The following is a 13,720-nucleotide window of genomic DNA, read 5'->3' on the forward strand; positions in this document are numbered from 1 at the left end:
TACTTTTAATCGCAAACCAAGTGATGTTGGTACCCAATATCTCTGCGGTTTGACTACCCACGCTTAGTATTAATTATCGCATACACGAAACCGTTTATGTTCCTACCACTAGAGAACCGGACGAAGATTTTTAGTGCTATGGGTAAATAAATAGAAATATCGTGAATGCTTTTGGGGTTACTTATGGCAAATCCTGAGATTCCGCCAACGATTACCGTAAGCACACGAAGGAGACTTGAAGAGGTACACTGAATTCATTACTTAATTAATTTTGTATGGTTAAAAAGGAACATTTGAAAATTTTATTTGTTTACTACGAATTCAGTAGATTCCTGAGAACATTTATTACGGAAACCTTAAATTCGCTATTTTTGTAGGTTTGTAGGTTTTTAAACGCGTTAAAATATGACTTTTTGGTGTTTTCTAATACCCTATCTTTATGTAAGTACAGCATATTGGTTTAAAAATCATGTAGTGATTTCATTATTGCGGTGTGCAATAAAGTATATTATCTCTCACTCTCTTTATCTTTTAAAAACATATGAAGCTCATCTCACTCTGAGCAATAAATTAAAGAAATTACGTATTTGCTTTGCATTTAGATGTTACTAGCCGTACTCGCCCGTTTCGCTGGGCATTTAACATTAACGTTATTATTTATTGTCATTATTATTAGGGAGTCCAACACTCATAAATATTAGCCTATCCATTAAGTACATGTATTTTCTACATGGATACCAAGTTTCAAGTCAATCGGATGCATGGTTCAGTAGTTATAACGGAACATCCGTAAAAACCACTGTAGATTTATATATTAGTACAGATGTTAGATATTGCCTCTGGGTCTGCGGAGGGACTTCGGTTCCCTCTGTATTTTATACCGTATGTTCCATGGGGAGTGCTCTGAGGAATTGTTCGAGATGATACCAGCATCTCGTTTTTACCATCGCACCGCCCGCCACCGGAGTAGAGTTCATCCATACTACCTGGAGCCACTGCGGTCATCCACAGTGCGTTTCCAGAGATCTTTTTTGCCACGTACCATCCGGCTATGGAATGAGCTCCCCTCCACGGTGTTTCCCGAGCGCTATGACATGTCCTTCTTCAAACGAGGCTTGTGGAGAGTATTAAGCGGTATGCAGCGGCTTGGCTCTGCCCCTGGCATTGCTGAAGTCCATGGGCGACGGTAACCACTCACCATCAGGTGGGCCGTATGCCCGTCTGCCTACAAAGGCAATAAAAAAAAAAAAAAAATTGTGATTAATTTAAATTTTAAAGGGCGTCTTGCACTTGTGCCTTCGACACGAATACCTTCAAATATCATAAATCCCTATAATAAACATCTTTGTAATGTTCTCATGTTTCGAGGTGAGCTCTTAAGAGTTCCGGGGTCCAATTACTAGACGCCTTGTTTTGTCGATGGACGCAATCGGTGTTTTTATCAAGAGAACCCACTTGGCATATTTTTTAAAATACTTTTTTGTAACAATAATGCGTGGCGGCCTACAAGTTCTCAGTACGGCTTTTACGGTTTTTTTCATGTGGCTAAATAGGTATTGATTATAAGTTAATTAATTGAGAAAGTCATCTTTTTTTCAAGATTTTGACGTCGTCGTGGCCTAAAGGATAAGACGTCCCTTACATTCGTATCTAGCGATGCAACGGTGTTCAAATCCCGCAGGCGGGTACCAATTTTTCTAATGAAATACGTACTTAACAAATGTTCACGATTGACTTTCACGGTGAAGGAATAACATCGTGTAATAAAAATTCAATCCGCAAAATTATAATTTGCGTAATTACTGGTGGTAGGACCTCTTGTGAGTCCACACGTGTAGGTACCACCACCCTGCCTATTTCCGCCGTGAAGCAGTAATGCGTTTCGGTTTGAAGGGTGGGGCAGCCGTTCTTAACTATACTTGAGACCTTAGAACTATACCTCAAGGTAGGTGACGCATTTAAGTTGTAGATGTCTATGGACTCCAGTAGCCACTTAACGCCAGGTGGGCTGTGAGCTCGTCCACTCATCTAACAAATAAATAATAATAATAATAATAAATAATAATAACAAATAAATAAATAATAATAAAACATCAATAGCCTAAAATGTGGAGCCATTGCTTGGATTTTGTTTAACTCATGATCTGGTATACCTTTCGTCTTTCTATCGATGTTTCTTTCTCATATTAATTATAGTAAGTAAGCGACCTGCCACATTCTGTTTGTTTCTCTCATGTTCTCACATGAGGTTCATAGTATCGGGTATGGTTTACGTGGAATATTATGGTTATTGTAGCACCAAAACTAAGATGGGTGGCAGCATTTACTTTGTAGATGTCTATGGGCTCCGGTAACCACATAGCACCAGCGGGGCTGTGAGCTCGTCCACTAAGCTATGCAATAAAATAAAAAATATGTTAGGTGTTAAAATTGCACAGTTTGCCGCGCTATGGCGTTATTTGAGACGACGGATCATTTTCAAATGGCTACTTTAGTGTTACACCGCCGAGTATGTTTTGTCTTTATTCAGAAAATAATTTTAAATAAACCTTTATTGCTTAGATGGGTGGACTAGCTCACAGCCCGTTTGGTGTTAAGTGGTTACTGGGGCCCATGGACATTTGCAACGTTAATGCCGCCACCCACCTTAAGATATGAGTTCTAAGGTCTCAGTATAGTTACAACCGAAGTGCATTATGCTTCACGGCAGAAATAGGCGGTACCTGTGTGGACTCACGAGAGGTTCTACCACCAGTAAAAATCACCGGCTAACGTTTTGGTTGAATTGTTTTATTAGCTCACGTATATTATAATTGCTTTTACTAATTTATGCTATTAAATGCATTGTAGATCGTATTGAGCCGCGAGATATTTTTATTATCTTAGAAGACGACCTAGCATATGGTTCATTGGGTTGTGATCGGTCAACATCCTTCATGGATGCTATCGATTATCTGTCACAGTTAATTTTACGGCTCAACAATCTGAAGTGTGCAGTGTTAAAAACACCACCACCTTTTTCCCATTTAAGTTTTTTCTTTTTTTTTCACAACTCCCTATACCTACACGTTGTATGTATTTTGGATTTCCGCATGTAACGAAATAACAAAAAAATGTGCAATACGATAATAATGAACAACTTGTCTAGGCGCGGCTTAAAGACCATTCGCAGTGGTAGGCGGCGGGTTGATCCCTCACCATCACATGAGTAAGTATTTTATTAGTAACCGTTACTAGCAATGAGTTGCCAAAAAAAAAACACTCACGCAACACAATCACAAAACAAAAAAAAACAAGAGAAGAGTTCTTTACAGAGTACACAAGTACGACCTCTGTTTCCCCCTGGTCAAACCGACGCTTCATCCTGCGTCAGTTTTAGTCTCCATGTTCATATACTGTAGTAACAATGGAACAATCGTTTTCTATACTCAAAACATTGTAACACAGTGTATACGGAAATAATCATTCTCCTGCCCTTCTTCTAGTCACCTGGCGCAACATGCTTTGTCCTTCCATACTCCTCTATCATATACCTACCATTTCTTCGCTCACACCCCTCTTACACGCAATCCATTCATTTCTTTTTAGGTCTACCTCTTCCTCTATATCCCAGTTAGCACTCTCTTACTAACCTCATTTTCATTTCGTCTCATCACATGTCCATACCATCCCAAATCCCAAACGCGCATTTTTCAACCTCTCTGTCACAGTTGCCACTTTTAGACTTCCTCTAACATATTTATTGCATATTCTATCCATTCTCGTTACTCCACACATCCATCGCAACATTCGCATCTCTGTTACATGCAATCGCTGTGTATACGGAAATAAACACTGTAATCTACTTGGGACTATTTATTCCCGTAACATACTCCCAAATATTTAATTAACTTCCTAATATTTGTATTTCTATATTATTGTCTTCCTTAAATGTGTAACGTCCTTTAACATGTGTTTCTAATTGTAACCGCATCTTCTTTATTTACATGTGTATATCGTAGATAATTAGTTCATTATTTGTATCCTTTGTTTGAGTATCTTACCCTATTCTTGTGTGCAAGTGTTGCTCAGAGATATTCCCGTAGGTTTTCATTGTCATTCACGTATTTAGTTCAAATTTATAATTAAACTAGCAGACCCGGCCACACGTTGCTATGGCTAAGGTTTTTGTTTCTAAATAACACGTGGCCGACTATGCGAATACCAAAAATTAACAAAGTAAGAACAATTGGATTTCACTGTATTGCGTTTACTACGAAATAAATTTCACTTATGATTTAGCCTCAGCAACACGTGGTGTATAGGCCATTAAATTGTAGCTTATGTGAAACGTTTGGTATTTTTAACACAGCGCCATCTATGAGATATTACTGTCAGACAGTATTACAATTGTCTGTAAAACTGTTTTAAGGCGCCATCTGTTTTAGACTTATAAAACTTACAATTAATAACAATAATCAACTTAAGAAATCCTTTTATTGTTAATTAATAAATATTGCGACCATTAATCGAAATAAAAACCATCCTATCTTTCAAGTTGGATCAAACTGCACATGGTGTACAAATTTAATTTAAAATCGGTTAAGTAGTTTAGGAGTCCATCGCGGACAAACAACGTGACACGTGATTTATTTATATTAAGATTGTAATTCTGTTTGATTATAAAAGTCTGCGACATAATAAATTATTCTTTGAATTGTTTTCTTTAAAATACAATCATTCACCGCATACATAAGACTGTTTTTCTCCCAACAACCGGTTGTTAGATGGCACAGATAACCCCAGATAACAGATTGCGGGTTATCTGTGTTAGATGGTCTTATCTATTTCAATATATTAATTACGTTCCTCTCATAATATTCCTATTAAATAATATTGTCTTTCTCAAGTGTTCCTCATCTTTTACAATGTTTTTGTATCACTCATAACATTCATTTCTAATTTTAATGTAGTTCTCCTGTCGTAATCTCATCACGCAATTTTTTTTTACATTAAATATAATTTCATCTTCATTATTTACATTTCTATTTCGTAGATCATAATTAGTTCATATCTGTACTTGTTGTTTGAATTTCTCACACTTTTCTTGTATAAAGCGCTTGTCAGAGATATTCCGAAGAGAGATCCTAATTGTCATTCACATAGTTCAGACCTGTTGTCATATTGCAATTTTTTTTTTTTTTTTTTTTAACAATAAAATTGCTCGCCGCTTAACACTTTGAATTTAATTGATATTTTGCTTTAAACCTCATTCTCCTTACTGGTCACTCACTGTTATAGCCGTTATTCTTCTTTTAATATTGTTTGCTCAAATTAATCGTAAAATTTGTTTAGTTGAGTTGATCATTTGGTAAATTATGTTTAAATATCTCACCATTTTCAAAGATAAAAGGGACTTGCTTTGAGATTTTCGATGACAAATCATTGTTATTCGATAGCATTGAGACGTTCTCTATATATTATATTGTAGCTTTGTTGCTGTTGGATTTCCCGTACAAAAAATTTATCTTGGTTTGTAAGTTGAATTTTATATTATTTATTATTTTGTTTTATTTTATTTATGGTTTAAAAGTTTTGAAGTGGAAATGCAGTCATAACTCTGTCCTTTATTACCTCGGATACATGTGACATAAAAAGGGCCCTTTCCTTTTTTTGATTTAAGTGGTTTAGTAGGGTACCCTTATGGAGTTGCATATATGTCCTTTTTGTTGTTAGCTAAATAAAGCATCTGTAATTTTAAGTGTTAGAAGAGAGAGACCTCATTATAAAATATATTTTTCTTTACTTTGTAAGTGACGACTCTGTCAAGCGTAAGGACGTTTCTCATTCTTCTACAACAAAGATTGTCAAATCTAAATTGATCGTATTTTTGTTTATTTCACGATTAAACCACTTATTAACTTCCTACAGTTTTTTTATAAAATCAGCTGTTTGTAAATAAAATTGTTTTGTTTAAGCTATATCATCGCCTTCCACGCAGTAACGACTTAAAGCACCCTCGATGACTCGTCGTTCTGTTCTGTTATTGACATTGTCTGAACATTTCACACTACGTGATGATTTTATCAATGTCCACGAATCTTTTGCCAGGTCCCGTGAGGATGGTGTTCGATGACGAGCTTGAAGAAATCTTTGATGATCCTATTAAGATTAATTTTGGAAGCGGCGGTATAATGAACGGTTTACTGCGTGGTAAGCTTCCTATATTTTTTTTTTGCACTGTGACCCTTTTTTCTTTTACTAGGACGCATTGTAAAGTTTGAAGGTCGGACAATTGAGTTATTTAACTCAATCGATAATTCGATTTCGTGTTTCAAGGTTGATGGGAGGCTGTAATGAATCCGATTAACGCCTAATACTAGATGGGCCTTGTATTGGTTCACCTAGTTAAGTAAGCAATATATAATTTAAATTTAAAAACTGATCAAATTTGGTGGTAGCCATATCGTTAACTTTTATGGGCTCTGGTAATTTGACAATTTGTCTTAATCCTTAGACCGCGAACCGTCGATAGATCGACTCTATATTAATAAGTATAAAGTGCGGACCGTCGGAATACTGACTATTGCGCAGTGTGATACTATAATATATATTTCTGTGTCGATCTGTACGGACTTGTCTGAGCGCACGCACGTATGGTGTTTTTAATAAGTTGATAATATTTATAAATTGACCATTTAAAATTATTTTGCTGTGACTTTTGCATTGTTTAAAATGCATTGGTTCTTGTCATTAATTGAGGTAATTTTTCTTTTTTTTTAAATCCTTTAACAATGTCTGCAAAGTATATGAAAATAAGTTCAGCAAATAAGTTCAGGGTTAAGCCAATAAAATTGTGAAACGTGATTTATTTATTTAATTAAAACAAAGTAGTGGTAGTGCTATTGTAAAATAATAATTGGTTAAATGTTATTGTTTCAGGCACAGAAATATTTGATCTTGATTGTGTCGCAGAAGAGGCCGATGTTGATATTATTGATCTGACTGGGTCTCGCAGTTATCGGAACTTGCCAGTGTTAGAAGATAAGTGTGACATCAAGCCGTTGAATGTTAAACTGGTCGACTGTTTCAAATATCCATGGTATTATAGGAAGAATTTATCAGAAATATTGAGAAACTTAAATAAAAGCAAACAAAATATTGAAAAAGATACGCGAGAGAAAAAAACCAGTAAAGTAGTTCTGAGTTCTGAAATGGAAAAGAAAGAAATAACTAAAGCAAAGAGAAACGACGGAAAGTATTTAAAACGCACAGATAAAGAAAAAGAATATTTCAGACGTAAATTAGATATAGAAATACGAAGAGCAGTCAGTCAAAAAAACAAAACTGAAGTTGATTTTAAAAGAAACAAAGGATTAATCGGAATGGTAGTAACTGAAAAAAAAATTAACATAGATAAAACTGAAGGACTAAATAAACCTATACCTGAAAAAATTAAAATCGATAATAAACATAAGAATAAGCCAAATGACAAAGATAGCGAAACATTTATTCAGAATGTTAAAAGTAATCAAAGCAAACCTGAAGATATGAGTAGTTCTATTCAATCAAAATCAAACTCACCTAGTGAGTTAGGGCTACTTCGTGATTTAGATAATAAGCAAGACAACAGAAAAGATTCAACAAAGTCGAAAGTTATTCAGAAGAAGTTGAAAGATTCTAAGAAATATAGAGAGGGTCATAAGTGCATGAAACCAGATAAACGTCGAGAAAAGAGTGAAGAACGTGTAAAAACTCATTGCTCCAATAAAGAAATATATTTTAAGTTACGGTATTTCCAGGATGGAAAGATGATAACGAAAATTGTCAAATGTATTGAAGATTCGAAAAACGATTGCATGGATAATTACGATATAACTACTCAGACCAAACGTAAGAAGCTTGCAACAGTACAAGAAAAATCTACAAATATGAAGATTACTGAACCAATAAATGATGAAACGGTTCGTCCACAATCCGCGGCACATAATATTGATATGAATGTCACAAACAGATCGCCTTTGAATGAAACGAATACGGTTAAACTTGGAGAGAATGATAAAATGAACAAACCAACGAATCTGTCTACAAATCCATCAACAACCTTACAATCTTCACTGAATATTTATGAAAACAATTTGAAACGAGTCCGAGAAGATATTGAAAAACAAATTAACAAGACACTATCAGAAAAACCCCAATTTGAACCAAAAGCAAGCTATAATAACACCCCTAAAGATCTAAGCAATCAACCTTCTAAAAATCTATTGGCTGCAGTAGCAGCTGATTGTGCAATGATGAATTCTGCGAATAATTCAGTCAGTGAAAATATATTGAATCATATATCTAGGAATCAAAAACAGAGTAATCAATTGTTGTCCCAAGATCAAGCAAGACAGTCTTCATTCCACGTCGTGGCCTATAATGCAGGAACTACTGCTAATCACCAGAATATTTACATCAATAGGAATCATAGTATGCCTGCTTCAAGTAATGATTTACACCATAATGTCAATTCTCCTTATCTGCCACGAATCCATAACAATTATTCATTAATAAACCAGGGACATACTCAAGCAAATTTAAGCAAATATTATCATAACCAAGTCCCTAGCGTATCTAGACCCCAGGGAAATTCCAATAATCAAAACATTTTATCTGCTCCCCAAAATAACAATGAGCACAATCGCTTCATACCTCCAATCTACACCAACGCAATTAGGCCTGAGGTATCTTCTAACCACTACAGACCAGCATATTCTCAAAATATACCACAAACTTTTCACCAGTCTGTAATGCAAGGTTTCCCTCGACAATATTATCCAAATTACTATCGACAGCGTTCCTATTACGATGGAGGACTGTGTAATGGTAAAAATAATCCGGCACGTTCCACTGATATAAATCAAAATCGTAGCTGGCCTGGTGGTAATGGGACTCGTGTTCCATATTCTGAATGTTCTGGTCTACCCCCAATACCGGTACCACCTCCTCCATACACATTGCCGAATCAGCATCTCTCCACTCCTGATTCAATGCTATCTACAGAAGATACTTCAATAATTGGAAGGAATGATGAAGGTCTCATTAAGAAAATCAATATTAGAACCGGACCACTTAGCAATATCTTGGAAAAAAATAAAAAAAATCCATTATGTGAGAACAGAGAGTCGGAAAGCTCATTATCAGCGCAAAAACAATATCAAGTACACTCTATTGAAAAGGAAAAAGACCCAAAAGATGAATTGGGGCATGCATTATTTTCAGAAAAATCGGTGGCAGCAAAAAATGCCGTGCAGAAGGAATTAGATGACTTAATAACAAACCTTTTTGAACCTGATACCAGTTCCATTACGTTTACTGCTAATGTTGAATCAAATAAAACTGAGATGAATAATCCTATGTCCAAGCCGTGCCCTCTATCGAAGAAATTAAAGGACCAAGCGGTGGTTACGTCCCATAAAACAAATGAAGAAAACAGAAATAATTCAAAGGTTTCAAACGCGTCTCCTAACGGTGAAAGTTCTAAAGAAGCTGTTGAAACAATTAATGATTCGCCTTTTCTCAATAAATCTGTTTTAAAATCGAGATTGCTCGAAGAAAACGAAATTTTAATCGATCGAAAAATATCAAAGAAGAGATTTTTATTTGAAAAGAATGTTACAGATAAAGAAGGGACCAAAAAAATTTCTATAGAGGAATATAAAAATAGATCTTTAGGAAGTCGAAACGGTCAATCGAAGTCTAGCATAAAATCGAATGAGAATCGATCAGTGAAATAAAGTGTTTGTTTAGAAAAAAAAATTAGGTGCATTATATGTAGATAGCTGGGTTAGCAGTAGTGATGGTCAATCCTTATACATTTAAATAATTTAAGCCGAATGGTGACGAATCCGCCATGGTGTGCCAAAGAATCGTATATATCTTAATTTTAAGACTCAATTTTTTTGTCTTAAAGGAGTTATCTGTTAAATGCCTAAGCAAAATTCAAAATCTTTAGTTTTAAGCAAATAATATTATAATACATTATAAAACCGGTGGACTCATTTGGTAATTGTCAACTGCTTTTATTGATTCGCCATCCTTACTGAAGTATATGAAGTATATATTACTGTATTGAAGTATAGTACACTGAAGTATATAATAAGGTGAATATAGTACAAATGACTTTAATATGATGGACATTAGACATGACTGATATGCTTTTTATAACTTTTCATTTACTCTGAAAGTATTGGTTTTTATTTAGAATTTAACTAGGTACTCGTTTAAGGGCAGCTGCTTAAGATACGTCTGTCTGTCTTAATGACTATAATATTTGCATGTTTACATATCGTAAACGAAGTAGGCACTAGTTAATTTTGTGATGACATAACATTATACATATATTATGTAACGTTCTCTTATACTGTATTGAAGATTATATTGAAGGTAAATTTACTGTTTAGTTAAGTGAAATTATTTAGAAACGCCCAAGTTCTGTTTTAGTATTGTAAGTTTACTTATATCTGTATTAGTATAGTCGTGTATTTAATAATTTAGTAGCGTGATTTAGCGTTTTCTATTGACATTAAAATTTAGTGTAATGTTAGTGTGAACTTTAGCAACGATTTTATGTTGCGAATTTTGAATTTCTTTTGTGTTGCGGTGTGGTTGGTCGCAAGCCTGCATCTTGGGCCTTTGTGAAGGATCTTCAATTGTTTCGAACTGTTTGTCAGAAACTCCTGTTGTTAATGCCAAACGTTTTGGAGAAGTTTAGTGGCTAACAACCAGAAATGAAAATGCTTCGTCCCCCTTCTACGACATTTTTCAGTGTAAATCGCGAGGATAAGTGAAGATACAGTAACCTTTAATAGGACTGATGTGTGTAAAATAATTTTGGGTTACAATGAAATTAAATAACTATGTAGAACGTATCTCTTTTATTGTAAACGTGTTTTTACGAACGCCATGATGTGTAATAAATATCTAATTAAAATCGCGTGGTTTCTAAAAAAATGTGAATTAGAGCGTACTGTTAGTCTGAATGGGTAGATACCCATTTGAATTATTCCCACGAAGCATACTTATCGATCTAAAGGACGAGCGTTTGTTTTAGTTAGGAAACAAGACTTTGATCCTGGACTTTCTACGGGCTTGAATGGCCAATTTACACAGAACAAAGAAGTAGGTCGTGTGATATTTGTCCCGTCAGCGGCATTTCATGCCGTTTTGCGGCTGGCAGCGACTTGGCTCTGCCCCTGGGATTACTGACGTCCATGGGCGACGGTAACTACTCACGGTCAGGTTGCTCGTGTGCTCGTCTCGGTATAAAGGCTATAAAATAAAAATCTAATGCAATATATAGTATATAATAGACTGTCTATTATTAAACTCTGACACAGGTACCGTTCCATAACTGTCATCATCAACCATCTGTCATATGTTATGAGTCCTTGTCATAATTTGCGGATTTTTTTCGATTGATGGATTACTGATGGCCCAGTGGCTTTTCCAGTTTTACAAGGAGGTAGGCGAGCAAGGGATCACCCAGAAGGGATGGGATTTGCTTACAGCTACCCGAGCGCCTCCAACGGAGCCCTAACAACTCAAGAGTAGCTGCGTCGCGAATGAATCTACTATCGGATTGGATTTGCGCATTTCTGTTTTTATGTTCGCACAAATCGGGATCACAAAACGTAATAATAATAATAATAGTGTACAGTATGGATTTAATTATATATTTCGGGATAGCTTTGGCTAATACCACCCTTTTCCTTTCGATTTGTATAGTTAGTTTGTTCTGTTGGTGTTCTTTTATGTAAAGCACAAAAATTTTACTGGCTTGAAATTTCTCAGATTTTTTCAGCAATACTTAGGCTACGGTATCAATAGAAGCCATAGATTATACACTTAATATATGATAGAAGCTTATTAAAGTAAGGGCCTCGGATTTTTTAAATGAATGCTTAAAGTTCTAGAACTATTTTAAATATGCTTACCTCCGACTACGGGTAAGACGTAGAATGTTTGTTTGAATTCATACCACCCTTGTTTACTACATTTTAAGACGTGTACGTTGGAAAGAGCCGGATTGTAACAGATTAAAAATCCAAAATAATAACAATTTAGTGTTCATGCTGAATAATTTAATGATCACTGTGTTTAATAGTGTAGGAATCGTAATGTCAAATGCAACAGATGGACAGAAAAATCACGGAACTGTAGACATAATTATGGTAACGAAAGTCGGTACAACTCTAGTTTTTTATTTATTGCTTAGATGAGTGGGCTGATGACTGACCTGGCGTTAAGTGGTTACGGAGCCAATAGACAGCTACAACGTCATTACCACCACTCGTTTAAGTTCTAAGTTTCAGTTTTACAGTACAATGGTTACCCCATTCTTCAAACAGAAACGCATTACTGCTTTACGGCAGAAATGGGCTGTGTGGTGGTTGGTACCTACCCATAGTACGCCATATAACTAGTAAATGTACACGTAGGGCCATGCCGTAAAGTTGCGGTAATCAAAATTAAGCTTCCTCTGAATCCGTCCCTGAAATTTAAAGTCACGTCGGTAGATAGCGTGAGCTGCATTGCAAGCATGTATTGCACTCCCAAAAGGCAATATCTCAAATATGAATCTAGAACCGGTTCTGTCCTCTGCATCAGATTCAGCACAGGATATCATGTTAGTGGAAGGAAATGTTGTATTGTGACACGAAAAATGTTTTATAGACTGAAATACGTTGTATCTAGTTGGGTTTGGTGGGGGCATAGACCTGTTCAGACATCTACCCAATAAAATGTATTCTATACAATGTTTCTTTATAAGCTTATAACTGGGAATACTCATGAACTTCCCAAATATCCTTTCAACCTTAAATCCAAAGATTTATGGAGAATATTTTTTTAATTGTCACATACGTGTACCTTTATTGATGACCAGAAGCATTTATGTGATTGTTTGTTCTTTTTAATTTGAAAATTTGGCAGACTTCCTATTACCTAAGCGTTCGTCCCTTGTTTGACCGCGTTAGGGGTGAAATATCTAAAAACCTTTCCTAAGTGGGTTATCACAATATTAATCGGCAGCGAAATTTACAAGTTTGTAGCTCCAACAGTTTCGGTTCCATGTTGATGAATAAGTCAGCGATAACTCATTAAAAAATAGATATTAAAAAAAAAAATCAGATACCAGTCCATATGTTTACATAGAATTATTTAAATCTTTTCGAAATTGCCATTTAAATACCATTAAATAAACCAAATAAAAAAGGTACTGGTGGTAGGACCTCTTTTACTGGTGGTAAGACCTCTTGTGAGTCCGCGCGGGTAGGTACCACCACCCTGCCTATTTCTGCCGTGAAGCAGTAATGCGTTTCGGTTTGAAGGGTGGGGCAGCCGTTGTAACTATACTTGAAGCCTTAGAACTTATATTTCAAGGTGGGTGGCGCATTTACGTCGTAGATGTCTATAGGCCCCAGTAGCCGCTTCACATCAGGTGGGCTGTGAGCTCGTCCACCGATCTAAGCAATAAAAAATATATATATGGAAAATAAATGAGCAAACACATATTCAAATAAAAGTTATGGTCATCGTCGTAGTCTAAATTAAGGGTTAGATCCGAAGTGCTCGACATGCAGCCTGGTCTGATCACCCTTTCACCCTTTAGGCGAAAAGCTGCAGGTAGCTGTTGAAGCCGCATCAGGATCGCGACTCGCTTTTGTGCAATAGCCGAAAAACCGCCTACATGGGC

General features: G+C 35.7%; 1 protein-coding gene and 1 long non-coding RNA gene across 3 annotated transcripts in view; one reads left to right on the forward strand and one right to left on the reverse strand.

Moving 5' to 3' along the window:
• Positions 1-13,720, reverse strand: part of LOC149500554 (uncharacterized) — a 274,194-nt gene that overhangs the window by 48,606 nt on the left and 211,868 nt on the right. The gene's annotated exons all lie outside the window — the stretch shown is intronic.
• On the forward strand, positions 52-10,891 carry Or-17 (olfactory receptor 17). Of its 2 annotated transcripts, XM_089736496.1 has the most exons (4): positions 52-243; positions 3,149-3,208; positions 6,091-6,192; positions 6,922-10,891. In XM_089736496.1, exons 2-4 carry the CDS (start codon positions 3,205-3,207, stop codon positions 9,759-9,761), a joined length of 2,946 nt encoding a protein of 981 aa, XP_089592622.1. In that variant the 5' UTR covers positions 52-243; positions 3,149-3,204; the 3' UTR covers positions 9,762-10,891. The 2 variants fall into 2 exon arrangements, with proteins under 2 accessions (XP_089592622.1, XP_089592623.1); XM_089736497.1 differs by lacking the exon at positions 3,149-3,208.

The sequence above is a fragment of the Bombyx mandarina genome, chromosome 21, assembly GCF_030267445.1.
Source record: "Bombyx mandarina strain Sakado chromosome 21, ASM3026744v2".
Taxonomy (NCBI): domain Eukaryota; kingdom Metazoa; phylum Arthropoda; class Insecta; order Lepidoptera; family Bombycidae; genus Bombyx; species Bombyx mandarina.